General features: G+C 45.7%; 1 protein-coding gene and 1 long non-coding RNA gene across 6 annotated transcripts; one reads left to right on the forward strand and one right to left on the reverse strand.

Annotated features, from left to right (window-relative positions):
* Window positions 1-27,146, forward strand: Ikzf4 (IKAROS family zinc finger 4). Of its 4 annotated transcripts, none has more exons than XM_074083593.1 (8): window positions 1-685; window positions 8,894-8,945; window positions 15,338-15,442; window positions 18,040-18,300; window positions 19,190-19,357; window positions 22,044-22,193; window positions 23,010-23,141; window positions 23,839-27,146. In XM_074083593.1, exons 2-8 carry the CDS (start codon window positions 8,906-8,908, stop codon window positions 24,597-24,599), a joined length of 1,617 nt encoding a protein of 538 aa, XP_073939694.1. In that variant the 5' UTR covers window positions 1-685; window positions 8,894-8,905; the 3' UTR covers window positions 24,600-27,146. The 4 variants fall into 4 exon arrangements, with proteins under 4 accessions (XP_073939694.1, XP_073939695.1, XP_073939696.1 ...); XM_074083594.1 differs by lacking the exon at window positions 1-685 and adding an exon at window positions 4,711-4,844; XM_074083592.1 differs by lacking the exons at window positions 1-685; window positions 8,894-8,945 and adding exons at window positions 12,171-12,295; window positions 14,010-14,103.
* LOC141425773 (uncharacterized) lies at window positions 4,381-12,430 on the reverse strand. 2 transcript variants are annotated; one of them, XR_012450858.1, is made up of 3 exons: window positions 12,278-12,430; window positions 4,643-4,782; window positions 4,381-4,520 (listed from the first exon to the last, which is right to left on the reverse strand). It is a non-coding gene; the product is annotated as an uncharacterized lncRNA (long non-coding RNA). The 2 variants fall into 2 exon arrangements; XR_012450857.1 differs by lacking the exon at window positions 12,278-12,430 and adding an exon at window positions 12,096-12,234.

Genomic DNA, 27,146 nt, shown 5'->3' on the forward strand with positions numbered 1-27,146 from the left:
GTGTGGGTAACTGACTTCGGGTTACGCCCAAAAATGGGTTTTTTTTTTGGATAATCTCAGACTCTTTCGCCCCGCGATTCCTATCGCACTGGGCATGAAAGGCAAAGAATGGTAACAGATTAAAATCAATATTAGGAGGAGCAGGGGCAAAACTTGTACTAGGGGCAGACGTGCCAGGGCACGTGGGGCACCCAATGTGCACCTAGTTCGCAAATTAGAAGCAGATGAAGGGGCAGATTTCAGTTACCCTCTGCAGCTATAGCGCCTTTTGGATTTGACTCTTTCGGCGCTCGGCTAGTCTCCCCTAGCTCCTCTCCCTTTTTTTCTTTATCCCCCAGCAGTCTCCCCGGTTTGGGGACGCTCGGTGTTCGGCCCAGCCGCCTGTCGCCTGGTATTGGGACCGGAAGTTATTCGGGAGGGAGGGGGGCGACTGTAATAAGGGGGGGTCTAGTTGGGGGGCCGGTCCCTCCTTAGGTGAAGCCGCTGATGGAGATGGAGCCACCACCGCTGCTGAGCATCCGGGTCCCGGCTTCGGCCTGGCTGCCGCCGCCTCAGTGACCCTACTCCCCCCGCACTGGGCCATCCGGGCCAGAGTGGGGGACCCCCGTCCCCATCCCCATCTTCCCCAACACTGTCCCTTCTCCTCCAACCCCCAAAAGCCTGCGCGCGCGCGGAGACGCCTCAGGTGAGTGAGGGGCGGGGCTCGGGCGAATCGGTGGGCGGGGTCTCGGTAGCCGGGGGCGGGGCCTGAGGGACTTGGGCGTGATACGAAGGGAGACATCGATTGGGGGAGGGGGAGACTGAGGCCCGAGGGATTGAAGCTTGCCTGGATTACTTTGTCACAAGACTCCAGTATTGAAGGGGGGCGGTAGCAGGAGGGTTCTGAGGGTCTTAAGGCGGGAGATGGCTCGAGTCAAGGAGTTGGGGATAGGTTCCTCTGTGGAGTATGGCTAGGGTAGAACAGAAGAAAACGGAAAGAAGCAGAGGGTACCAGAGTGCAAGAAAGTGAGGGACCTGGGGGTCTGATCAAGAAGCCTGGAGGAAAACATGTAGGCCTAGATGGGAATATCTCAGGCAATAAGCAGAGCAGGCAAATATGTAATAGAGAAGAAACTTAGGCTGGAATGCTATCTGACGTGTGGGCTGAGAAATGTAGGGAACTTGAGAAGCAAGGCTGGGAAGGACTTTATTGCATGAGACCCCTAAGAAAAAAATGCATAGAGGGGGCCCTACCATTGACATCTGGGTGGGAGGTACGAACTTGGGTAACATTCTGCCCTTCCAGTACCACTCATATCCATCCCCAGATATTTTCTTACCCTTATCTGCTAGAGTTGTAGATTCTCATTTTTTTAATTTTCATTGAATTTCTATGTGTAGTTTTGTTTCATTTAACTCACAACTAGTCCTGTCTTGGGGATAAGTGAAATGTTTAATGGAAAATGGACCTTTTGATATGATATGTTTCAGAAATTAGATACCCCATTTGCTCAGCCAAGGTCAAAAATTTACCAACTCTGCTTCCAGAAAGATTTGATGCATTACCAACCACTGTGTCAAGCTTTGCTCACATTCTTTCACCTCATTCCCTTCTCTCCTGAGCAAAACTGTCTACTGTTGTGACTCTTATTGACCCTCACATGTTCAGTAACTCCTGTTGTACTTATCTTCCCAGCCTGAGGCCTGAGCCCTCAAAGCATCCATGGTGACCTTGGTATGTTCCTGATCTGCTCACCTGTCAGCTCTAAGCCCTCCATCCTCATGGCCACCCCGATGACCATTGGGGCCTGGCTATCTCTCCTTACTGATACTTGGTCATGTTGCCTGGGACATGTTTGTTTGTTTGTTTGGGGAGACTGAGTTTTGAACTCAGAGCTTCACCCTTGCAAAGCAGGTGCTCTACAGCTTGAGTCACACCTCCAATCCATTTTTCTCTGGTTATTTTGGTGATGGGGTCTCACAAGCTATTTTCCCAGGCTGGCCTTGAACCGCAATCCTCCTGATCTCAGCCTCCCAAGTTGTTAGGATTACAGGTGTGAGCCACTGGCATCCAACTTAAGACATGTTTATATAAACTTAGGAAACATGAAAAACAGGTATTTGACTACCTCAAATATTTCCACTTAAGATAACTCAGATTCTGAGGACAAAGCCAGATAAAAGACCAAATAAAACAAAAATTGAAAGCATGGTGTCTTGTTTGTTAGGCATGTATGAAATGCCCAGCTGGTAGTTCCTGACTTCCTTGTGGGCCTGCCAGTAGGACAGTGAATCTTCCTTGGTGGTGTACAGGGGACTTCAGCCTTCCCTACCAACAGCTTAAAGCCAGAGAATCCAGATAGCTCTTCAGGTCATAAAAACAGTCATATGAGTGGCTCCTGAGGTGAAAATAGTCTTCGAAGAAACTAGCCTTACCATTGGGAAGCAGGAGAGGTTTCAATGGAGTTTCTGAAGGGTGGACCTCAGGTGTAGAAGATGCCCGGGTTTTGGCAGCTTTGGAATTCTGTCTTGCCCTAGGCAATAGATATTGATGTCTCAAGCACAAGATGTAATGTCTTTGTTGCCCACTGAGTGCAGTTAGTTCAACTGCAGCTTCTGGGCAATCCCCTTCCTCTCAGTAGGTTATGGGTAAGGCATATTTCAGACATGGCTCAGAAAGAAGTCCTGACTTTTTTCCCAAGGAAATGCAACTGCAAGTTTCTTCTTTATTTGCTCTTTGAAATCTGTAGTTTGTACTTCCCAGCATAGGAGAAACTTATCCCACCTTTTACCATGCCTCCTCCAACAAAGATCCACAAAGGAATTCTTTTCTCTCAAATTGGCACACACTTGTCTGATCCTTCTCCTTCCTGACCCCAGCTCTCGTTCTTTCTCTCTATATACACACATCACGCACATAGACACACACATGCTAAGAAAATTAAAGAATGATAAGTTATTGTTGGTGAGGTATTTCTATCCTCTTAAGAGTATACTCTTAAGAGTATGGGACCCTGTGGATGTGGATAATGCTACAGACAGATGGACTCCCTTTCTTTATTGAGCTCCTGACTCTGCTTTTTGGAGAAAACCTTGAATTTCAGGCTGTCTGATTTGGCAGTACTAAGGTTTGAACTCTGGACCTCACGCTTGCTAGGCAGACGCTCTTACTACTTGAGACACTCTGCCTGCCCATTTTTTGTGTGATGGTTTTTTTCTGAAACGGGGTCTTGAGAACTATTTGCCCAGGGCTGGCTTTGAACTGATATCCTCCTGATCTCTGCCTCCTGAGTAGTTAGGATTACAGGCGTAAGCCACCTGCGCTACCTCCTCTTCTTACAAGAGTTATGGACTCTGTTCTGGAAACAGAGAGACAGGGTCAAAGTTTATCAGACAAAAACATCTAAGCACCTGTAATACTGGTGTGACCCCAGTTCCTGGATATAAGATCCATATTGCAGGCACTGATACAACACATATGCTGGGGTAGTTCCCTGAGCCAACAAGCACTGTTTCTACCAGAGCACTAATCTACATCTTCCTTAAATCCATAATTTATAAAGAGACATAGGAGTAAGAGAATTATTTCTTCTATCCATAAGCCTTTGTTTCAAGGATTTAAGTCACAAAGATGCGAACCCCAAAACTGTTCACCTCATAACTCCAAAAAGATAGCAAACGGGGTGGCTCAGACCTCCGGCTGGGGCAAGATTAAACTTTGTGCTCTACTGGTAACCTGGGTTCTATTTGTGCTATTTTTCTTGCCAATCATTTAAGTGATTCAGTTTCTTCTTGGTTAAAAAGCAAGAGATTGGGGGCTGGGAATGTGGCAAAACAAGATATTGTAGATCAACTCTGAACTTCATTCCAGCTCTAAGCTTCCCCTAGGTCCTGGAATGCTCCTGTCCTAGGCCTTCCAGAGGAAGTAGAAATGCTTATCAAACTGGTTTATCAGGGCAAGAGTCTTTGTTAGCAGAGGAGTCTGAAAATATCTTTCTGGCCCAAACAGTGAGGTTTGTGTGTGTGTGTGGAGGGTGGGGGGGTAATAGGGTTTGAACTCAGGGCCTTGCACTTGCTAGGCAGGTGTTCTACCACTTGAACTATGCCCCAGCCCCAGTGAGCTCTTTTGATCAGTATGTATTAGAGACTTCTGGCCAGAAAGACTGTCTCTCCCACATTTTTGCCACCTATCCCAATCAAAATAGTTGAGATTTCTATGTAATTCAAACACTTGGGAGAGATAACCCTGTTTGGAGCCTCTTTGGCTTCAAGACTGCTACTTATACAGCGCAAAATGAATTCTCCTGCTCTATTTTCCCCAGCCTTACCCAAACATAAAACTGAACAGTGATGCTATCTACAAAGGGGTATATCCAAAGAAATTCAGAAAGATTCATCTCGTGTATCACACCTGGTGATTTAAATTGTTCAGTGTGGCCTTTTTCCTTAGTTCCTCAAGTCCTGAAATGAGAGATGGGGTCGGGGGTGGAAAGGATTATTTCTCCTCCATCCATAAACTTCAGCCTTCTCTCTTCTGCAGTCTGCATGGGGAGGACAGGGAAGCACAAAGAACAAGAGAAAAGATACATTCATCTGAGATCTAAAAGGAGTCAATGAGGTGACATTTTCCCCCTGCCCAGATAATCATATTTCCAGCTCTTACCCCTTCTTGTTTTAGAGACTGGCCATTCTTAGGATGACCTGAGAACTCATCCCCTCTGCACTGCTCCCCAGGCACTTGGATAATGAAGCTGAGCTGTCTTCATCTGTACTACACATAAACAGGAGGTCACCATCTACAGCCTGTTGAAAAAAAATGAGTCAGACATTTCTGCTATAAAGACAGACACATGAGCTGAGCAAAGGTTGGTGGGTTTCCTTCAGAGGCCACTAAGTTGACCCTGAAGATCATGTCAGAGCTGCAAATTACTCAATGTCTAGGTTTGTTTCCTGAAAAGGGATGTGCAGTCAGTTTGAAGACAATGATTAATTCCAAGTCTTTTACTAACCCTGGACCCCTCCCTTCTTCCCCAGTTCTGCAGAGCCCTGAGAGAGAACAGAGTCTATCATATTTTTGCCCAGATTCCATTCAGTTGAGAAAGGGTCAGATAGGAGAGGATAATGCTATGGATCTGTGATGCCTGAACTGCCTGCATTCAAGGCATACAGGAAGTTCTGTCTGAACTTAAGAATCACTGGACTCTACCTTAAAACTCAGGTCAAAAAGGAAACTGGAGAAAATATTTCTACTTCTCCCTTTTGGGAGTAATAACAAAAGTATGACATGAAGCCTGTATACTCTCTCCATCTCCACCCTCTTTCCCAGTGTCTTCCTTGGAGTGTCAGGAGATCAAGCTGGATTCTGGAGGATTTGAAGAGTTTTAATTACTAGTGATGACCATTTTCTCTCAGGCTTTTACAGCCAGTACATACAGAAAATTGATGTTTTTCACATTTTTTCACCAGTAGTTTAGAGCTGTAGGAATGTTTTGGGACATGTGGAGGTGGTAGCTGATGCCTGATCTGCTCCTGAAAGTCAGATCATGAACTTTTCCCCACTGCTGCTTGTTAGGGAGTCTGTTGGGAAATTTTCTCTCCAGAAAGAATGCCATTTTTATGCATTCCTGGTCAAATGTGGTAACACACTGATGAGAGCTAGCCAGGGCTATGGGGGACTCTTCTTATGATGGCAAGTGGATTCACAAGAATTGGGCTGGGCACTGGTGGCTCACACCAGTAATCCTAGCTATATGGAGGCTGAGATAGGGAGAATCATGGTTCAGAGCCAGCCTAGGCAAATAGTTCTTGAGACCACCATCTTCAAAATAACCAGAGCAAAATGGACCAGAAGTGTGACTCAAGCTGGAGAGCACCTGCTTCGCAAGTGTAAAGCCCTGAGTTCAAACCTCAGTTCCACCAAAAATGAAGAACTTTTTAAAAAGAATGGGGCGGCTCAGTGGTACATCATTTGCTTAGCATGTATGAGAACCTTGGGTTCAATCCCTAGTATCGCAAAAAAACAAAAAAATAAAAAAATAAAAAAAGGAAGAAAGTCTGTCTCCAGAAGTTACAATGACCAATCTTTGCTCCCTCCTCACAGAATACTTCCCTTCTGAATTGAGAGACTGGCTTTCTAGTTGCTCTGTATTCAGCTCGCTGAACTGAATTTACAATACGTATGTGCCTATTTCCATCACTGAATGACATTTATAGCTTTAAAGCTACTTTCCATCCAAGATCTTTGAGCCAAACCTATCTCATGTAACTAACTTACCTCTCATTATACTTCCTCCTCCTCCAATGTATCTCCAGTTAGCACTGCCGAATCTGACCCAGTTCCTCTAAGTAGACACTAAGAGCTGCCTGCCTGCTCAGGTAGGGGAAGAGGTGCTTTGAAGGGTGGAGACTGGGAAGGTTGGGAATCATGTGCTGTGAGGAAATTTGAGCAGAGTGAAGTACATCTACCAATTTGCTCCTGGGTTTCAGAAAACCAAGACTGAGGGAGGACAGCAGACTCTCAACCACTCTCACTTCCAAGATTACCAACTTGGCATTTAGACCAGTTGGAGGAAGCTAAGTACTGATTTTATCCAAGATGTGTCACAGAGCACCTTTTAAGAGCCATTAAGATGTAGGAGAGCTCAGTTTACTACTAGGAAGAAAGTCTAACTCAGAAAATACTCCCTCAGACCCTTATGGAAATTGTTCTGGGGCCATTTCAGCAGGAGTCCAAGAATGAGAGCACTCCCTGAGCCAGATCTAGTTGAATGCTGTGACACACACACACACACACACACACACACACACATTAGCATATTTTCCCCGTAGAGCCAGCTCAACTTGTTCTTCCTTTATAAGTCACAGACCCACTCCCACAGGGATCACACTAAAGGGAAAGATTCCTTACTTGATGTTAGAACCAGCAGAGAGCAAGAAGATCCATGAAGCCCTTGAGCAGACTTGTGAAAGGAAGCAACATAGTGTACTGGATAGAGCACACCTCAGAGAAGGAGACTTGTGTTCTTATGTTCTCATTCTTTTTTTTTTTTTTTTTTTTTAAGATGGTACTAGGGTTTGACCTCAGGGCCCTACACCTTGAGCCACTTTCTTGTGATGGGTTTCTTCAAGATAGGGTTTCCAAATTATTAGCTCCATAAATGCCCTTTGGGATTTTTCAAAACATCTGCAAAGCTCAAAGTGCCACACATGATTTTGCTCACATGTCCTCCCCCTCCCATGTAGAAGAGGCAGGAGTAAGCAAGATTTCTCCCATTTTCTGCTTAGAAATACTGAGGCTCAGAGTAGTAAAGTTGCTTGTCCCAGGGCTTATGGTGAGACTGGAACTAGAATGAGAACACAAGTCTGTAATCCTAGCTACTCAGGAGGCAGAGATCAGGAGGATCGTGGTTTGAAGCCAGCCTGGGCAAGACAGTTCTCGAGACCCTATCTCGAAAAAAACCAATCATAAAAAAGGGCTGGTGGAGTGGCTCAAGGTGTAGGCCCTGAGTTCAAACCCCAGTACCACAAAAAAAAAAGGGGAGTTGAAAATCAATGTAGAGAATTTTTCCTCCACACAAGGCTTCCTAATAAAATAAGGTTGAGACTAGGAATCTCTGATGAAATAAGGGAGAGTTGTTTTGCAGAGTGAAGGGAAGCCCATGAGTCAAGCTTTCTCATGAGCCTTGCTCTAGATAAGAATGGGGGGAAGGCAGGAATACAGGTAATTCCTCCTGTGTGCTCTCCTACTTCCCCTTACTCTCCCCATCTCTCTGAATATAGTGTTATAAGCAAACCAAAAATTCATCTATCTACATCAGTGAGAACCTTCAGAGACCAATCCTGGACTGGCGGAGTGACTCAAGTGATAGAACACCTGTCTAGCAAGCATGAGGCCCTGAGTTCAAACTCCAGTGCCTCCAAAAGAGAGACAGAGAGAGAGAGAAAGAGAGAGAGAGACCAATCCTGGTGGCCGCTGGGGATATTCCCTTGCTCCACTCTTGTTATTCCAAATCTTTCTCTAAGACACTAATTTATCATTAGATGAGTGGTAAAACCAATTTGGCATGTATGTAAATTTCCACTAGGTTTTTTTTTCTCCTCCCACATGCTCCTAAGGAGATAATTCATTGCAACAAATTATCACTCTTAACTGTTCTCAGTTCTTGATTGTTTAATGCTCTATTGTCAATTACTGCTTGCCTTCCCTTAAATAGACTAAACCTGCTTTTTAAATTATCCTCCCCCATTTGAAAAAAATAAGTATAGTACAGTAATTGGCCAGATGATGAGGGGAGCCACTTAAAAGGATTAGAGCTGGAGCTCAGTGGTAGAACACTTGCCTAGCATGGGTTTGATCTGGGTTTGACCTCCAGCACCAATAAATTAAATAAGTTAAATAAATAAAGTTTGTTTACTACACGTTTAATAGAGAAGTTATCTCTGAGTCCTGAGGTGGACTTCTCTTCTCCATCTTTCACCTTCCCTACACACTCCCCAAAAGAATCCCTTGAATGACTGAATCCAGCTTCTTCCTACCTCATGCCTTAGTGAAGTCTGATACCTTGATAAGGCTGTTTCTTTGCCTCTTGAGAGCTGAGATGTAATCTATCTCCTACAGGATCTGGTCTACTATGAGGCAAAGGTATATTCTTAAAATCTAGATCACTCTGGACTAAAGGAGTGTTTCCACCTCAGGAGGCCTGAAGAAGGTATGAGTTAAAGGAAATCTTGAGGTTTGTAAGTCAGAGTACATTGTCTTTCTCATCAGGACAAAGAATGAAGATTTTCTTCTTTAGGACAGTATCAGATCACACTAAAGTGATCTTTCAGGTTTCTTGCATACTCCAAATGTTAAAGAAAAACCTCTTCCCTTCCCAGATCTATCTTCTAACAACAGCTGTTTCTCTTTCAACAGGCTCTTTTTAAGATGGATATAGAAGACTGCAATGGCCGTTCCTATATGTCTGGTATGCCTTCTGTGTGTTCCATTTGGACGGGCCTGGGAGCAGACACTGTCCTGTGGGGCAGAGCAGAGAGCCTTCATCCCAGGCACATGACTTCTACATGACTAAATGTCAGTCACAGAGCTGACACTCTTGCTTGGTAGTACTTGGTAGTAGCATGCAATTATTTTGTGATTTTTGTATTTCCTAAATAGTGGTTCTCTTCCCAGATTTCTCGGGAAAAAGGGAAGAGGGAAGGGAATAGGAGGGGAATATGAGTGAACACAATGAGAGGGATGATTTGAAGCAAATAGACAGAAGGAAGATGTGGTTCTTTCTCCTGTGTTCTGAGGTCACCAAACATGGGATTCTGTCCTATCCAAGTAGAGAGTAGAGGAGCATTTCAAATCTTAGAGCCTGAAAGGGCCAGGAAGGTATGTGAATGAATAAATGCAGGCTAGAACGGTAAGCAGAAGAGTACAGTAAGGACTCTCTGGAGAATGTGTTCCATTTCAAGGGACAGCAGTTACTCTGTGTCCACCCATCATTGCCATGTGGGAATGTGTATCTTCCAACTTTTCATGAGAAATCAGAAATATGAATTTTTATTTGAACTATATCTATTTTAAAATAATGAATCAATATTTTTAAAAATGCTTTATAAGGCATGTCAAACTTACATGTTTGCTGAAGTTAGCCATGGACCACCAGTTTACATCCTTAGTGGATAAGGACAGAGAAGCCAATTCTCATTCTCCCCAGTCCTTTTCCACAGTCTTAGCATGTTACATCTTTTCACATTTGCCAAATATTCTTACTGAGGCAAAACAGATCATCATTTTACAGTATGAATAACCTTTAGAGATACCAAACTAATCAAGCTTAATAAGGTAAAAAAGAAATAAGAAACTTATCCTTCTAAGAGTATAGGAAAGAACCTAAGACAAAGTTAGTCTTTTAAGTTAGAAGGACTCATTTTTTAGACCATTACAATGTCAGAGCAAAAATGATTATTAGCAGTAAGGAAAGCCAGAATATATATATATATTTTGCATATCCCATAAGAAATCCAAGTGACATTATAGAAATGACCTGTAGTATATTTTTTTACTCTAAGGTAGGACTAATGAATGAATTATTGGCATGCACTGATGGAGATAGCAAGATGGGTCAGACACACATGACAATCACTGGAAATACCAGGTAATATACAGTAAGATGTTGACTGTGACCCCTTCCCCATCTAAGGACAGAAGGAATTGGATTGGGTATAGGCATTTAGCACCAGAATGATGGGATCAGGTGGGCTAATTTATCTGAAAGAGACTTTATTGGAACTAAGTCATGGTTCTGGGGAACCAGCCAATCTTCCTACCTCCTGCCTGGTTTAGTCTATTTACTATTTAGCAACAAGTATACTTAGGCCCCTGCTTTGGTGCTGGGATGCTCTCAGCCCCTGCCATAATGTAGGCAAATGAGAAACTATGAAGGTGTCTTGGGAAATAACCCATGCCCCCTTTTCAGTAGTGTCTCTGGGGAATGTTGTATACTAGCAGAAAACTTCTAAGGATATTTGCTTCACTATGCTATGAAACCAAGATTTACCTGCTTGGTTTTTCCTAGATGAGAAGCAGCCTCTGCACGGATGTTTTCTGAGTGAAAATAGAGGCTCCAAAACTGCCCACTGTTCTTTGAGAATTCTAGATGTCAGCAGCTACCTTACAGTGGGAAAAGGAAAGTCAAGATAGGGGTAACATTACCTCTAAAGAGTGCCCCCTGCAGGACTGGGCAGAGCTGCAACAGTCTGAGAGGCATCTGAGAGCCCATCACTGCCTCTTCTGGACTGATATGGAAGCAGAAGGATTGGGACCCAGAGTACAGCCCTCCTAAAATCCACAGTCCTTTCTCAAGTTGTCAGGATTCTCTGCCTCCATAACAGGTGGCCCTTCCTCACCTGGCCACCAAATAAAGGGATTAGCTCTCCTGTTCTTCAAGGGGATTTTAGCAACCTCACAGAACCTGATTCAGAAAGTCCATTTTTTTCCTCCCCTTCTGCTTCTAAAGGTATAGATCATTCCCATGGAAGAGAATTAATTTACTGCACAAATTTTCCTCCCTCTCCCCCCGCACCACACACATACACATATACATTCCCCTATCTTTCAAGGGGAAACGGAATTGCTCAAACCTGGCTCAGGCAATTGACTGAGCAGTTTCTGTTCCAAGTATTCTGGAGCTGTGAAATGTTTAAGAGAACCTTAGAAGAAAGGATCCAGGGGTAGGCAGCCCAAAGTTTCATAGCCCCTCCCACCCCCAAATTCTTGGAATCAGAAAATGTAGTCTTCCAAAGTAGGTCAGCTCAGCAGTGAGCAGCTCCTCTGGAAGGGAAGAGAGCAGAGGCCTTGTCCTGAGAGAAGGCAAATTCATCCAGGGCTGTCGCTGCTGGAGCCCTAGGGGCACAGGAGGGATGGAAAGTAGGGAGACTGGACCAGCCTTTTGCCTGCGATTTAAAAAGGCTGAGGGCCACAGAGTGTCACTAGCCTTAGTCTAGACTGTGGTGGGCTCTCTCACTGCTGGGAAAAGGGGCTGTTAGTCCCCAGACCTAGAGGAGGAGGAGGGGAAGAGGGAACACAGTGCCTGAGTTAGCTGGGGGAGGGGCTTTCTGCCAATCCAAGAGCCTTGGAGCTGCCCTGTGTCCTGGGCCCCATGACCTCTGGGGCCTTGGCTTCTCCAGCTGGCAGAGGACTGGGCTGTCCCTGGGTGCCCCCTGTTCTCCCTCCTACCACAGGCCCATCCACCTCTTTCTCTCTCTCTCTCTCTCTCTCTCTCTCTGTCTCTCTCTCTCTCACACACACACACACACACTTGCCTCTCTCAAGCATTTGTTGTGCAGTTCCTCTTTGTCTGCTGGGCAGGACGGCAACGGCATCTGCCTTCCCCTCCCCGTGGCCCCCACCCCTTCAATGTCTTGGAAAAGGGGTGCTGTAGCCTAGCATCCCCCCATAAACACATACATACATTTTCTCTTGCCCCCTCCCCAAGAACATCCTCTCTCCCTCTCTCCCTCTCTCTCTCTCTCTCTCAAACACACACACATACACTCTCTAGCTCTCAGCACACATACACCCTGTGCTGAGCTGTTCTTGCTGGCTGCAGCCGTGGGCCCCTGCTCACCGTGCCGCTGCTGCTGCCTGCGAAATGACGGCGGTTCCCCTCACTTCCAGGAATCCACGCTTCCTGGAAGGTGAGTGGCTGGGCTCACCCCTGCCTGCCACCGAGACGCAGACATGCACACACCACCCGCACTCCCTCGCCGTTTCCAAGGCGGCGGCCGCGTTCGCACCCCAGGGTCTCACCGGCAAGGGAAGGATAATGTAAGTTCAGGCAGAAGGCGGCTAGCGGAGGGGAAGGGGGGTTGCTGGGGCTAGGGAGCCAATTCAGTAACAACTCCCAGCCTGAGGAGAGGGAAAGGATGGGGGTTCTGTGTGTGCAGCGGGGGAGGGGGCGTTCCTCCTTCCACTTGAGGAGGATGGGAAAGGGTGTTTGGTGTTGCTAAGCAAAGATGATGACTTGGACAGTGGGGGCTTGTGGTGACATCTTGATTAGGCCTTGGGGACAGAGGTAGAGCTGCCTGGGGTGAAATGTTGAAACAGGCCTGGGTGGGAATGGGTAGTACAGAGATTTGAAGTAAGGAAGCCTTGACAGCAAATGCTCAGACTGGAGATCTGAGGGGCCTCAGCCTCCTCCCCACAATAGAGCCGGAGATGGGCGTCTTTCTTTGCTCTTCTACCCACCATTCCTGCTACTAGGCTAGCACCCTGCCACCTGGACTCATGGTCAAGAAGGGAAAGCAGTGAGGATAATTTCCCTTGCAGAGAGGTGCAGAGGCTTGCCAAGCTCATGGCTATTCCCTAGAGGCAGCCACACTCTGAAGGGATCAGTAAGGGCAGCAAGAGCAGAGGGCTGGTCTCCTTCAACATGTGAGACACATTTGTATGCTGCTTTCCAATTTCTTCCCTCCTGCTTTTCTGCCCATTACCCACCTCCTAGTTCCTTTAATGTGAACCTCATAATTTAGCCTTGCCCTCTGGGGGTTCAGTCTGTCTATGATGACTTTGACCAAGAAAATGTCTCTGAGACCTGAGAGCAGCCTTAATTTTTGGCTTTGACAGTCTGGGATTTCTTGGGAGTCCCAGGCATTTGAAATTCCCTCACTGGGGTTTCTGGAGCTGAGAGAGGAACTGCTGAATTTCCTAAATCTGACTCTAGTCCCCTTCACCCTCTAGCTAGAAGTCAAAATCCCGCGAACCCCACAAACACTTTCTGGCTTCTGACAGAGATTCGGTCTTATGTTTTAGTCCCATGAAAGTAGACTTGAGCCTGTTTTCCCTCTTACCTTTATCCTAGAGAGGACAACAGCATCAAAGAGCCTCTGGAATTACTGGTGTGCCTTGAGGTTCCTGCTTTCTCACCTGTTTCCAGGCCTTAATTGGGAAAGCCACAAAGGATGCTTTCCCCTCAGTGTCCCTAAGTATCTCTTTAAGGATATATTCCCCCAGAGAGCAATCCCCCGGCCCCACGAAGCATCCTCAGCCCTTACTATTAAGCTGGACTAGTGATGCCTTTCTAACAAGTGCATGCATCCTTTTAGAATAGAGGCCTCAGCTCCAGGGCCCAGAGCCCTGTTCTTGCTCCTTTACTACCAAGTGATTTGGAGCAAATCAGCACCCATGTTTGAAAAGGAATAGGAAGACATGCTAACCTTATTAAACCCTGAACTTAGTTGAAAGAGCATATTTCAAAACTGGGTCTGAGTCTACAAGTCTTAACCCACAATCCTGAGATGCTCACTTTCATGATATGTTGTGTGGTTCTGATTTCAGGCAACTTTTAAAGGAAATCATGGCTCAACTTAAGAGCCCCCACTGGGAAAACTCAGATCCAAGCCATAAGGCTTTTTCTATACAGTGAACAAATTTCCTCAGGCTTTGTTGGGAAAGAATGGGGGAAATGGAACTTTTAGGAGAGGATATGAATGGGAAATGGTCCCAAAGTCCTGAGTGGTTGTTTTCTTCCCACTGACCAAAGCTGGAGAGGGATCCCTCAGGAGGGTGTGTTCCGGATTTCTTGCCTCAGGCCCAAGACTCCAACCATTTTATAATGGAATCTTTATTTTGTGAAAGTAAGTATGTGCATAGCTGGGCAATTGGGTAAAGTACTAATTAGGTGGACTTTAGGGATGAATTTTAGGATCTCTCTCTCTCTCTCTCTCTCTCTCTCTCTCTTCCATATTTAGGTGCACACATTCATGCATGTTCATGCTAGCAGATAATGTAGAAGGCTATGGGTATGTTTATCCCAGTAGGTATGTTCTCTTTGTGTGTATACATGTGTAATATGTGTCTTTGTATGTGTTTTTATCTACATGTGTTTTTATTTCATTCATATATTTGTGCAGAAGATTGTGGGGGAGGAGGGTTTTTTTAAAGACTCATATTTTCAGGTATGTTATCTGATTTTAAAAGCATTATGGTACTCTCAAAAAGCATTTTTACAAAACAATTTGTCAACAAATTAAAATGAATATATTGAAGATAAACTTATATTTAACTCTGAAGGGAACACCAAATAGTAAATGTGATTGGAACCAGATCAGCTATAGAAGGCTTTCTAGAATAGTAAAATTTCTGGAAAGTCTAATAGGCCCAACTTTCTCCCACTGAGACAAATAACTACCAATTGGCTGTGTAAGTGGTGATTAAGGACATGGGTACTTACTGTCTGTGATCAGATCTCAGGAACACCACTACCAGCTTAAACAAGTAACAGCCTCTTTTGTGTCTCCTCATCTGAAGTTAGATAATATTAGCACCTGTTTCATAGGGTCCTTGTGAAGATTAACAGAGATAATTCACTTTCATTGCACAGAATAGTGCCTGACACATAGTAAGTACTCGATAAGTATTAGCTGCTATCATTATTATTAAAATTATCATTAGACTCAGAGACAATTCCAGATGCCCTTCCTACACATCCCAAAAGTAGTGTTGGGGGCTCCAGAGAGGATCAATAGGGAAAAAGTCTGTCCTGAACAACCTCCTCCTCAAGCCCCTACCCTCCTCTCTGCCCTGGCCCGCCCAGCCCCAGCCCTGTTTCCTGTGGATGTCAGGCAGTGATGCTTTTCCCCTTAGGCCTAGATAAAGGTAGGGTAAGCGAGGCCCAGCCTCTGAGCTCACGGAAGTCGGCACCAGCCTGGTGGGGACACAAGGTATGGTGCCCAGGATCCAACACTGCCTTGTACATGGCTATGGAATAAACATTTGTGAAATTTAACTGAACTTTTAAAAAGATTAGGCAATGAACTGTGGGTGGCTCCCAGCCCCAGCTTTACCTGCCCTCTTGTTCTCTCCTCCAAGGTAGCGGGGACTCATCTCTGGAGAAGGAGTTCCTCGGGGCCCCAGTGGGGCCCTCGGTGAGCACCCCCAACAGCCAACACTCTTCTCCCAGCCGCTCACTCAGTGGTAAGTGTGATCTCCAACCCCCTCCCTCCACTAGGCACCCCCATTTTTTTTTTTTTTTCAGTACTGGGATTTGAACTTAGAGCCTACACCTTGAGCCACTCTACCAGCCCTTTTCTGTGATGAGTTTTTTCAAGACAGGGTTTCATAAACTGTTTGCCTGAGCTGGCTTTGAACCATGATACTCCCGATCTCTGCCTCCTGAGTAACTAGGATCAGTTACTCAGCCACCATCACAGGGCCTTTTATTTATTTATTTATTTATTTATTTATTTATTTATTTTTGTGGGGTTGGTGTTTGAACTTGGCTTCATACTTGCAAAGCACTATGCAAAGTAGGTGGCGCTCAACCACTGAGCCACACCGACAGTCGTCCATTTTGCTCTGGTTGTTTTGTTTTGTTTGGCAGCACTGGGGTTTGAACTCAGGGCCTCATGCTTGCTAGGCAGGCATTCTTACCACTTGAGCCATCCCACCAGCCCTTTTTTGTAAAAAGATGAGTTTTTTGGAGATAGGGTCTCTCAAACTATTTGCCTGGGCTAGCTTTGAACCTTGAGCCTCCTGATCTCTGCCCTCTCAGGAGCCAGGATTACAGGTATGAGCCACCGATGTATGGCTTTGGTCTGATTATTTTTCTCCCAGACTATTTGCCTGGGCTGGCCTCAAACCATGATCCTCCTGATCTCAGCCTTCCAAATTGCTAAGATTACAGGTGTGAGCCACTGGCACCTGATGTAGGCACCCTTTCTTTGGGGGGTGGGGGCAGTACTGGGGTTTGATCTCAGAGCCTTGCACTTGCTAGGTAAGCACTCTTTCTCTTGATCTATGCCCCCAGCCCTTGGGCACCCATTTTTGTTTGGCCCATTTCACTTTCAACTGACAACCATTTCCTCATCATTTCCTCCCTCTGCTTTCCTGCTCAGAGTCTCTGAAAGCATGAAGGAGCCCAGCATATAGGGCTTTCCCAGCTTCTGAATAGTGTGAATAGTCACTGCCAGACTAGGTTGGAACTAAAAGGAATATGTGTGACACTAAGATCAAGGCTCCAAAGAGAAATTCTGGTACCAGAGAGGTGGGTAGATAGAAATGGTCATTAGGTGGAGATAGGTAGGAAACAGAGAGTAGAAGCACCTCCCCATCTCCCCCACCCCTTTCTCTTACCTCTTACCCAGGCAGGGTTCCCCTAACTGCCCCCCCAGCTGGCCCTAGAGCTGTGACATTTTCTAAATGGTTGGAATAGCCAGGAATGTAGGTCAGAGCTAAAGCCAAAGCCTCAATGGCTCCTCCCTCTTATAACCCCCTGAGATTTGTATGGAGAGGGATAGGGGGTTCAGTCTTAAATGTGGGAGGATAATGTAAGCCATTCCTGTCTTCCAATTTTGCTCTCTCTTTAGCCTGCTGTTCCTCTTAACCTTCCTAAGACTGTTTTCCCACCACCGTTACTTGCTGGCTTCCTGCCCAGGGCCGACCCAGACATACTTTTTTTTTTGATGGGACTGGGGTTTGAACTCAGCACTTCACTTGCAAAGCAGGTGCTCTACCACTTGAGCCAAACCTCCAATCAATTTTGCTCTGTTCGTTAGCAAAGCTTCAGTTCTGTTCTTAGGAAAGGCATTAACTTATTTCTGTATGCTGTAATAGGTCCCTTCACTTTTTACAGGGCAGCAAATTTAGCTTCTTTGTACAAACTTGGTTCTTATCCAAAGGTTTCATCTTTTTACCTCATATTTCTTAGAGATTGTATGAGTATATGTTGTTTGTTTTCTTATACCTTTTAGCAACATGAATCAATGTGGATTTTTTCTTTCTTTCTTAGATCTTGTAGGAACCAAAAAAAAAAAAAACCAATTCTTTGAAGAAAGAAAGGGATTAAATAATTTTCCCCTTATACTTTCTTAAAGGTCAGGGGCTTTATCTATGAAAAGCAGTAAATATATTTTTGTAATTTGTAATCAGCAGCAGCCAGCCTTAAAGTAGTCCATTTTGGCTAAGTGTTAGAACAATGAATGCTAGTATACTTCTTGGGCTGCTGTTTGCTTATCTTAATCAAAATTACTAGGTGATATACTCAAGAACTTATTATATGTTATTTGGTATACTGATAATTTAAAAGTAAAGATTTTGTCATGCAAAAAAAAAAAAAAGTTTTGTTCTGTTAATTCTGGAGATGGGGTCTCGCAAACTGTTTGCCCAGGATAGCCTAAAACCACGATCCTCCTAATTTCAGCCTCCCAAACAGCTAGAATTACAGGCATGACCCACCAACTCTTAGCTCAGACATCATTCTTAATGACAAGAAAGAGGAAGAAAAGGCTCCCCTAAGCAGTCTCCTCTCCCCAGTAACAGAAGACATCCTATATACCTCAACTTTTTTCTCTTGAAGCCTATTTTCTGGTTGGTGGGAGAGGAGAAGGAAAGGTTATTTTAGGTTCCAGAAGGACTCTGGTATTGTTACTGGGGTGCTAGGGTATTGGCCCCTCCGAAGGCCTGTATGTCTTAGGGCCTGGAGGTATCCTCTTTGGCTTCAGGAGTGGCATTCTGGCCTGAGGGAGGGTTCCCATTTTGCCTGTCTCTATTCTAAACACCACCCCCACCTCCAGCCAACTCCATCAAGGTAGAGATGTATAGTGATGAGGAGTCCAGCAGACTGCTAGGACCAGATGAGCGGCTCCTGGAAAAGGATGACAGCGTAATTGTAGAAGATTCATTGTCGGAGCCCCTAGGCTACTGTGACGGGAGTGGGCCAGAGCCTCACTCCCCTGGTGGCATACGGCTGCCCAACGGCAAGCTCAAGTGTGATGTCTGCGGCATGGTCTGCATTGGACCCAACGTGCTCATGGTGCACAAGCGCAGCCATACAGGTGAGTAAGTTAGAGGGGTTCAGGAAGGAGCTCCATGGTGAGGTTGGGAAACAAAGGCAATGCTGGAGCAATAGTGAAAGGGCTGGAGGAGGCCATGCTGAGTGGCCTCAGAAAGGGAAGGGTCTCTCCAGCATATTTTCTAGCTGACAGGAAAAAAAAGAAAAGTACTATGTCCATTGTGGTGAAAAAAGAAAAGGAGGGAGGAAGGGAGGGAGGGAAAGGAAGGGAAAGAGAAAAGGAAGGATAGAATTTGGACTCCCCTCATCATCTGTTCCTCCCTGACATTTTCCTTAGCTGTTATTATAAAGAAAAGCTATCACGTTTCTCAGGATGTAAGGGAGAGGTAGGTATTATGGAAGGCCTCAAGAAGGATCCTTGGGGCTGGGATATAGATCAGTGGTGGCAGCATGGATGCTCAGCACGTGAGGGCCTGTGTTCAATTACCAGCACAACAATAACAACAACAAAGAAGGATCCTATAGTCCAAAAGGGGTAGGACTCCTGGGTATTGTGTATGCTTTCCCATCTCATAATTTTATAAAAAGTGGAGGTGGGAAACAGAACCCTCCTCTGCTTAGCCTCCTTGGATTTTGAATTCCTGGGGGAAAGTGGGCCCTGTGGGGCTCAGTTTTGGGTAATACTCTTTTGGCTCTGTTGTGCCAGATCCAGTAGTCTTTTTTTCCTTCCACATTACTTCTAACCCACGCCTTCCCAGGGTAAGACTATCCCCAAGTGATCTCTATAAAGCAGGATTAGTATATATGGCACATTCCTGCCCCTCAGTGACATATTCAGAGAACCCTCCCCTTGTAGGGTAAGGAGTTAGGTTCAACTTTCAACATTCTTCACCTCACTCCCAGTCCTCTGGAACCTGTTCTTTCACACGCAGGTGAGAGGCCCTTCCACTGTAACCAGTGCGGTGCCTCCTTCACCCAGAAGGGGAACCTGCTGCGCCACATCAAGCTGCACTCTGGAGAGAAGCCCTTCAAATGTCCCTTCTGCAACTACGCCTGCCGCCGGCGTGACGCACTCACCGGCCACCTCCGTACACACTCAGGTCAGTGACCATCCAGCAGGAGGGGAAAGAGTGGGGCCCCAGCACACCCATAAAATAGAGCTCCAAGACTTCTCTACACTGGGCATTTACAGTGTCTGTCACTAAGGAAGGCAGAGCACGCACAGAGAAGATAAGATCCTGCCCCTCTAAACTTGGGGGACTCTGCTGGGGTGTTTTACTGTCATACTTTGAAATAAAGCAAGAGGAACATGTGCAATGTTCTTGGCTTCTCCCTCCCTGTCTTTTGTTTTCTAAAGATTGTGATGTCAAGCTATTTGTGCCTCATCACCCCTGTTTCTGAGCCCCATGGAAGGTTTTCCTCTTACATCTTCTCCTGCCTCATTAACCACCCCCCCCCCACACACACACATACACATACACACACAGCACCAGAGGTCCTCTACTTCTTACTGGTTCCTGAAATATCCTCCCAAGCTGGAAAAAAAGGAAGCCTAAGACCTCCAAATAGGAAAAGAGTATAGTGTTTCTGTTCCCTATCCTAAGAGGTGTTACTTTCACAGAGGTAGGAGCAAGCCCAGAGGTTACCTAGGGCTCAGTGTTTGGAACAGTGCTAGGAAACTGGATTGCCAAAGTTTTCTAGCCCAATCAAGACTACTTGAATCAGTATCTGTCAGAATCAACTGGACAAATAGTACTTGTAAAGCATTTTAACTAAGTTTTGGGCTTTTTGCTTGGATTTGGGAATAGGCCAACAGCTGAGTTAGCAGGAAGGAGAGAGCTCAATATTGAGAAAAGGCAGGAAGAGGGAAAGAGGGCAAATAATTAGTAGGGTCTATCCTCAGAAGCTTTCCTGTTTTTATTTTTTCTTAAACTCTCCTGGGCCAGGACTTAAAGGGACACTGCAATCACTTTACCATCCTCTACTTTCTCCATCCACCTACCTTATTCCAGGTTTTCCCACTTGTAACTGGCACCTTTTTATCTTTATGTATGTGGAGGAACAGGCAGAGATCATCATTGATTCATGCTTTGTATTCTACAGAGCATTTCCCTTTTTTTTCCTCATGTGATCCTTATAGCAATTCCAAGATGTAATAACCCTCATTTTGTTGACAAAGAAACCAAATCTGGGTAGGGGAGTGAATAAGTTATGGATCGTATAGCAGGACCTTCAAGGTTCAGTGCTCCTTTTTCTTAGGAAAGGGGTGGCTCCAGTGCTGGTTTGGAACAAAGATGGATTAGCACCCAGAATTCTTACCAACAAGGTCAGCTGGATGGATTCTGGATGTTGTTCTATAGGAGATTATTAAGGGCCAAAGCAGATACAAGTATAGTGTTGGGTCCCTTCTGTGTGAGATGAAGAAAAAAGAGACTAGAGGATCATTCTCCTCCAGATGTTAAGCCATTTCCCTGAGGGTCTTGGGTGGATTGGACCTTGTGTTCATTTCATCCCTGAAACACTAGGGTTTACAGAGCAAGAGCAAAAGTGGCAAAAGTTGATTTGGTCATGGTCAGCTTAGGATATGTGAGGGGTGAGTAATAATTACCAGCCTCCTAGGGATGCCTTCTCTTGCCTCCCTGCTAAATCATAGCAAGAAGCATATATATATATGCTACCTTGTTCCTCTTCATTTTTTTCTCTCCTCACACAAATAGCATCTCTTAAGAATCGTCTTTAAGTAAAGTACCAATCTCAATTTTCCCAATTTTTTTCTTCAGTAGAAACAAGATCTTTCTTTTAAAAAATAAAAACCAGGCTGGCGGAGTGGCTCAAGTGATAGAATACCTACATAGCAAGCATGATGCCTTGAGTTCAAACCCTAGTTCTACAAAAAATAAATAAATAGCTGGACCAGATGGCTCACACCTATAATCTTAGCTATTCAGGAAGCAGAGATCAGGAGGATCACAGTTTGAAGCCAGCCCAGGCAAATAATTCATAAGACCCTATCTCGAAAAAACCCATCACAAAAAACGGCTGGTTGAGTGTCTCAAGGTGTAGTCCCGAGTACTGCTAAATAAATAAATAAATAAATAAATAAATAAAATAAATAATACATACATAAATAAATAATAAAACCAAACCCAAACTTGGTGGTCTCTTCCTTTTGCTCTTCTTCTTTATTTTCTTCTCTGTTCTTTTATTATTTTTCTCTTTTCAGAATTTCTTAGCAGTTAAAGAAAATAATAAGACCAGGCAAGGAGAGGAGGTAAAAATACAAGTAAAGGTCAAAGGGGCAAAACTGCCCCTCCCCACATGGGCAGATCTAAGGGCTCTAATTTCTGTCACTCCAGCACACCAATTTCCCCAAAACCAAAGCAGACTGTTCGCAAGCAAAAAAAAAAAAATCCCCTTGTCTGATAAACAGCACTTAGACCCGCCTGCTACATGGAAAGGTTAAACCACAGTCTGAGCCCCAGACTCTGAGATCCTGAGGTGGGGCCTGCCTGCCTGCCAGAGACGATCCCCTATGAAGTCCCTAGGTCTTCATTTCCTTTGAGAAGCAACTTGGATCCCTGCACTCCCACAGCTTCACATTGTCCCTTTTTCCCAAATGTGTCCATTATTTGCAGATGGAGTTGGGGAGGGGAAGACAACAGAAAAATCCAACTTAGCAACATTCTTTTCTCCTCATGCCAGTGTATATTTGTTCCTGGATGATTTTGCAGAGCCAGGCCATAGGGAAAAGTAATTCTAATGCTGCCTTTGCCCTCTCCTCTACAGTCTCCTCTCCCACAGTGGGCAAGCCCTACAAGTGCAACTACTGCGGCCGGAGCTACAAACAGCAGAGTACCCTGGAGGAGCATAAGGAGCGGTGTCACAACTACCTACAGAGTCTCAGCACTGAAGCCCAAGCTTTGGCTGGCCAACCAGGTGGGGCTATAGGCAGTTCCATGGGGGAGTTGAGGGGAGGGTCAGGGATGGTGTAAGACAAGGGTGATTCCACTTTCTCCCACAGAGGGATGAAGTATGTGGAATATAGGGATGGTTATCTACAGTTAAGTCTGCCAAGCATCCCATCCTAACTGGTGCACAGAAGAGCCATATAGTAAGTACTGTAGGGAGATCCAGAAGTGGAGGAAGTTTGGATCTATATCCTCAGTCTAATGGGAAAGCATGAACACAAGGAGTATAAAATCAAAGGTAAACATATATGTAATTGTAGCCAGGAATGGTGATGCACAGATGTAATCCGAGCTACTCAGGAGAAAGAAGCAGGAGGATCTTGAGTTCAAGACCAACCTGGGCAAAGTTAGTAAGATCCTATCTCAAAAACAAAAATATAGGGCTGGGGGTGTGGCTCAAGTGGTAGAGCACCTGCCTAGCAAGTGTGAGGCCTTGAATTCAAACCCCAGTACTGCACACACACAAAATAAAAATAGATAGATAGATATCAAACAAACAAAAGGGCTGGGGGTTATTCAAGTGATAGAGTGCTTTTATAACATGCATAAGGCCCTAAGTTCGATCCCCAATACCATGCCAAAAATAAAAAATAAAAATATGTAATCTCCAAATGGTCTGAAATATTGTTGGGATGAGTTTTAGGAAGGCTAAACGCAGCCCAGTTACCCAAGCATCAGGTATGACCTTCCTTCACTACTGACCTGCTAGTTTTCTTCAGGAAAAGGCTACTGGGTCAATGCTGTCCTTACTCAGCTTGTCCTGACCTCCCCCTAACCCTCCTAGGTGATGAAATACGTGACCTAGACATGGTGCCAGACTCCATGCTGCACTCATCATCCGAGCGGCCAACTTTCATTGATCGTCTGGCCAACAGCCTCACCAAACGCAAGCGTTCCACCCCACAGAAATTTGTAGGTAAGAGTTCAGTTGGAAAGGAGTTATCATCTTAAGCCACAGTTCACATAAATCTGAGCTTTGGTTGTCATTAGACCAGAGATTTGGGTCAGGAGATTTGGCTTAGGGAAAGAAGCAGCCTATTAGTTTGTGGCACTCAGAATGTACCCAAAAACAGGAGGGAGTAAAGAGGGAAAATGTACTTCAAGGGAGTGAAGAGAGATCAGTGTTCAGAACTCTTGTGGTAATTGTATGGACAGGTAGTCAAGGGCTTAGGCTCTCTGAGTGTTTAAGAATAACAAGGACTTCAGTCTGTGTGGGCCCTTAGAGTGAGAGAGAGGGAATGTATATGTGGTTGCCTGACCTAGCACTGGCATTATCTCTCTGAGAACCTGGAGCTTTATGGAGAGTGATGAAGGAAACATTCAAGATGGGTAGGCTGAAACAGAGTCCTTTGCTAAGATGACAGCCTAAAGTCAGGATAGCCCCACAGAGGTCTTGAGTTTGGGGAAAGTAAATGAGCTACAGTAAATAATGCTATGAGGGAGTCAGAATAGAGTGCATGCCTTAGCATGTGAAAGGCCCTGCACCTAGGGATGATGATGATAATGATGATGATGTTACATTCAACCCCCTGGGTAAGACAACAAAGAAGCAATCCTGGGCAGAACTTAGGAAGTCTTCAAACTCAAACTTACTGAGACTTTCTTCTCCACAGGTGAAAAGCAGATGCGCTTCAGCCTTTCAGACCTCCCCTACGATGTGAACTCGGGTGGATATGAAAAGGATGTGGAGCTGGTGGCACACCACGGCCTGGAGCCTGGCTTTGGAGGTTCTCTGGCCTTTGTGGGTACAGAGCATCTGCGTCCCCTACGCCTTCCACCCACCAACTGCATCTCAGAACTCACACCTGTCATCAGTTCTGTCTACACCCAGATGCAGCCCCTGCCTGGTCGATTGGAGCTTCCAGGGTCCCGAGAAGCAGGTGAGGGACCTGAGGACCTGGGCGATGGAGGTCCCCTTCTTTACCGGGCCCGAGGTCCTCTGACTGACCCTGGGGCATCTCCCAGCAATGGCTGCCAGGACTCCACAGACACAGAGAGCAACCATGAAGATCGGATTGGGGGGGTGGTATCCCTCCCTCAGGGTCCCCCACCCCAGCCACCTCCCACAATAGTGGTGGGCCGGCACAGTCCTGCCTATGCCAAAGAGGACCCCAAGCCACAAGAGGGGTTATTGCGGGGCACTCCAGGCCCCTCCAAGGAAGTGCTTCGGGTGGTGGGTGAGAGTGGTGAGCCCGTGAAAGCCTTCAAGTGTGAACACTGCCGCATCCTCTTCCTGGACCACGTCATGTTCACCATTCACATGGGCTGCCATGGCTTCAGAGACCCTTTTGAATGCAACATCTGTGGTTACCACAGCCAGGATCGGTACGAATTCTCTTCCCACATTGTTCGGGGGGAACATAAAGTGGGCTAGTGACCTCTATCCCTGCCACTGCTCCACCTACAGGTGTCTAGCTCTATCCCCACCACATCCCAAGGAGTTTTTTGTTATAGCCCTCACCACTGGCCGCCTGAATTGACATCTGACCCTGACCCTCCTCACCTGTTTTCCTATACCCTGGTCTTTTTAAGCATTGTGACAAAACAGGTCTTTTGCTTATGTTTCTCCTTTTTCTAAACTTCTCCTCTCATCCCACCATATTCACTGAATTATTTATTAGTGATTTTTTTCTTTTGCCTTTTTTCACTTATGACAGTCTCTTGCCACTCCCTTATCCTCCTGCCCATAGCTCCCGTCTACTCAAGCTTAATTTTTTTCTTATGGATCCAGCATCCTCCAATAGCCCCAGGGGTCTGAAGCTCCTCTTCACACTGAGAGATCTTGAGCTTCTTGCTTTAATATTCACCCTTTAGTTTATCTGACTCTTCAGTTCTGATGCTGATACCTCCTAATGGCCCTACCTTAGCTCTGTGGCATTATATCTCCTCTTTGGGACCCTTCAACCTGGTACTTCATACCTCTCGTGCCCTCTCACTTTAGGCAGCTTGCACTATTTTTGAGTGAATGAAGAAGTTCCTCATTTGGAAGCAGAAGAGGCTGAAGAAACTCTGCCCAGGCACTGTGGACTTAGGGTCCTCTTGATTTCCCCCTGGGAAGATGAGTTCCCCAAAGCCTACATTCAGGATCTCCCTCCGGGATATAATATAGCTCTTCCCTCTCCCCAACCTGCCCCTCAACGCCACTCTACTTTCTTCAACCTGCCGCTTACTCAGTGGTGGCTTTTCTGTCCTTGGAGGGCCCCAATTTTATATACTATTCTCTAGGGCCAAGGCAAGGTCTGCAACCCTCTTATCTCCAACACACTAGGAACCACAGGTGCCTAGTTGGAAACCAGGGCATGGGAAGGGGGTGGGCCAAAATCTCTCTCCTCCACCTCTCAAATTTCTTCACTCTAGTGACCTTCCTAGGCTCTCAGGGACTCCTTTAGTCCCCCTCCTATGAGAAACTGGTGGACTGCTGTCCAACAACCAGGCTTCTCAACTCCTCAGTCATGCTGCCTTCTTCTTCTCCCTTCCAGCAGGATTCATTCACTCTCTCATTCCCAGGCTCCTGGGCCCTGTTATCATCAGTGGCAGGGAGGAAAGGGTGTCTCTTTTCTCTTTTCTAATTTCCAGTATAACCAAAAATTGTCCCAGGATGAGCAATTACATGTGCCCCTTGCCCATTCCACCCTTGTTCTAGCAAGAATAGGATGGGTACAACTAACTGGGGGTCATCCTTCACTGCCCTTCCACACTCAGCTCCCAGACACAGGGCAAGAGGGGCACTCTTCTCTAGCGGCTGCAGAGACCTCTGGCTATTTGGATAACCGAGGATTCATGAGAAGGGGCAGGAGGAGGTACAGTTCCACTGAAAGTGGAGGTATCTTTCTACAAAGAATCCCCTGCCCATGGCCACAGCCATCACACTCTCTGCTTCCTTGAGATTCAAACCAAAGGCTGTTTTTCTATGTTTAAAAAAAAATAAAAAGAAAAAAAAGAAAGTAGAAACCAAACACAACACCTCACAAGTTGTAACTCTCGGTCCTCTCTCTCCTTTTCCTTTCCCTTCCATCTTTCTTTCCACATTTCCTTTCCTATTGGCTCTTTTGCCTCTTCTGCATTTCTCACTCCCTATCAGGGATATTTGGGGGGGGGATGGTAAAGGGTGGGCTAAGGATCAGACCCTGGAATTGGGGCTCTTAAGGGTTCTGGGAAGAGTCTACCTAACCCTACCATGGGAAGGGAAAAAAATTTTTCCTCTTATTCCTTCTTTTCCTCCCACATTATGTGTTTTCCCCAAGAGAACCAGATTGGCAGGCAGAGGCCCTGTGGGGCAATTCTTCCTCCTTGACAATGTAGCAATAAACAGGTGCTGCCAAGAGCAGAGGATGGGGTGTCAGCTCCGAGAGAATGATCTCTAGAGGAGGGAAGGGTCTTCTCAACAGCACCCTTGGTACGAGCTCCTTCTTCAGGATGGTAGCAGAGCTGAGGTTAGTATCTGGGTTTCTCCTGAACTATTCTGGTTATTAACTCCCTTCCCATTAAACCTGCCCCCCACCTCTTCTGTGACTGCTGTGTATTTGGGGATACCTCATAAGGACTAGTCCCTTTTGGGATAATAGAACCTTAGGGTGTCCCCATCCCCTCTTCTAGTCAGCCTTAGCACCTGTAACCTCCAGGAACATGAAGGACTATGCTCTGAGGCTATACTCTGTGCCCATGAGAGCAGAGACTGGAAGGGCAAGACCAGGTGCTAGGGAGGGGAGAGAGGGACGTCCTGTCTCTCTCCAGACCATCACTGCACTTTAACCAGGGTCTTAGGTACAAAATTCTACTTTTCAGAGCCTTCCAGCTCTAGAACCTCAAACATCCTCATGCTCTCTCCCAGCTCCTTTTGCATAAAAAAGAAAAAGAAAAAGAAAAAAAAAAAAAAACCAAACCACCACACACTGAAACCCACATGGAGAAAAGAGGTGTT

This window comes from Castor canadensis, chromosome 8 (genome assembly GCF_047511655.1).
Source record: "Castor canadensis chromosome 8, mCasCan1.hap1v2, whole genome shotgun sequence".
Classification (NCBI taxonomy): domain Eukaryota; kingdom Metazoa; phylum Chordata; class Mammalia; order Rodentia; family Castoridae; genus Castor; species Castor canadensis.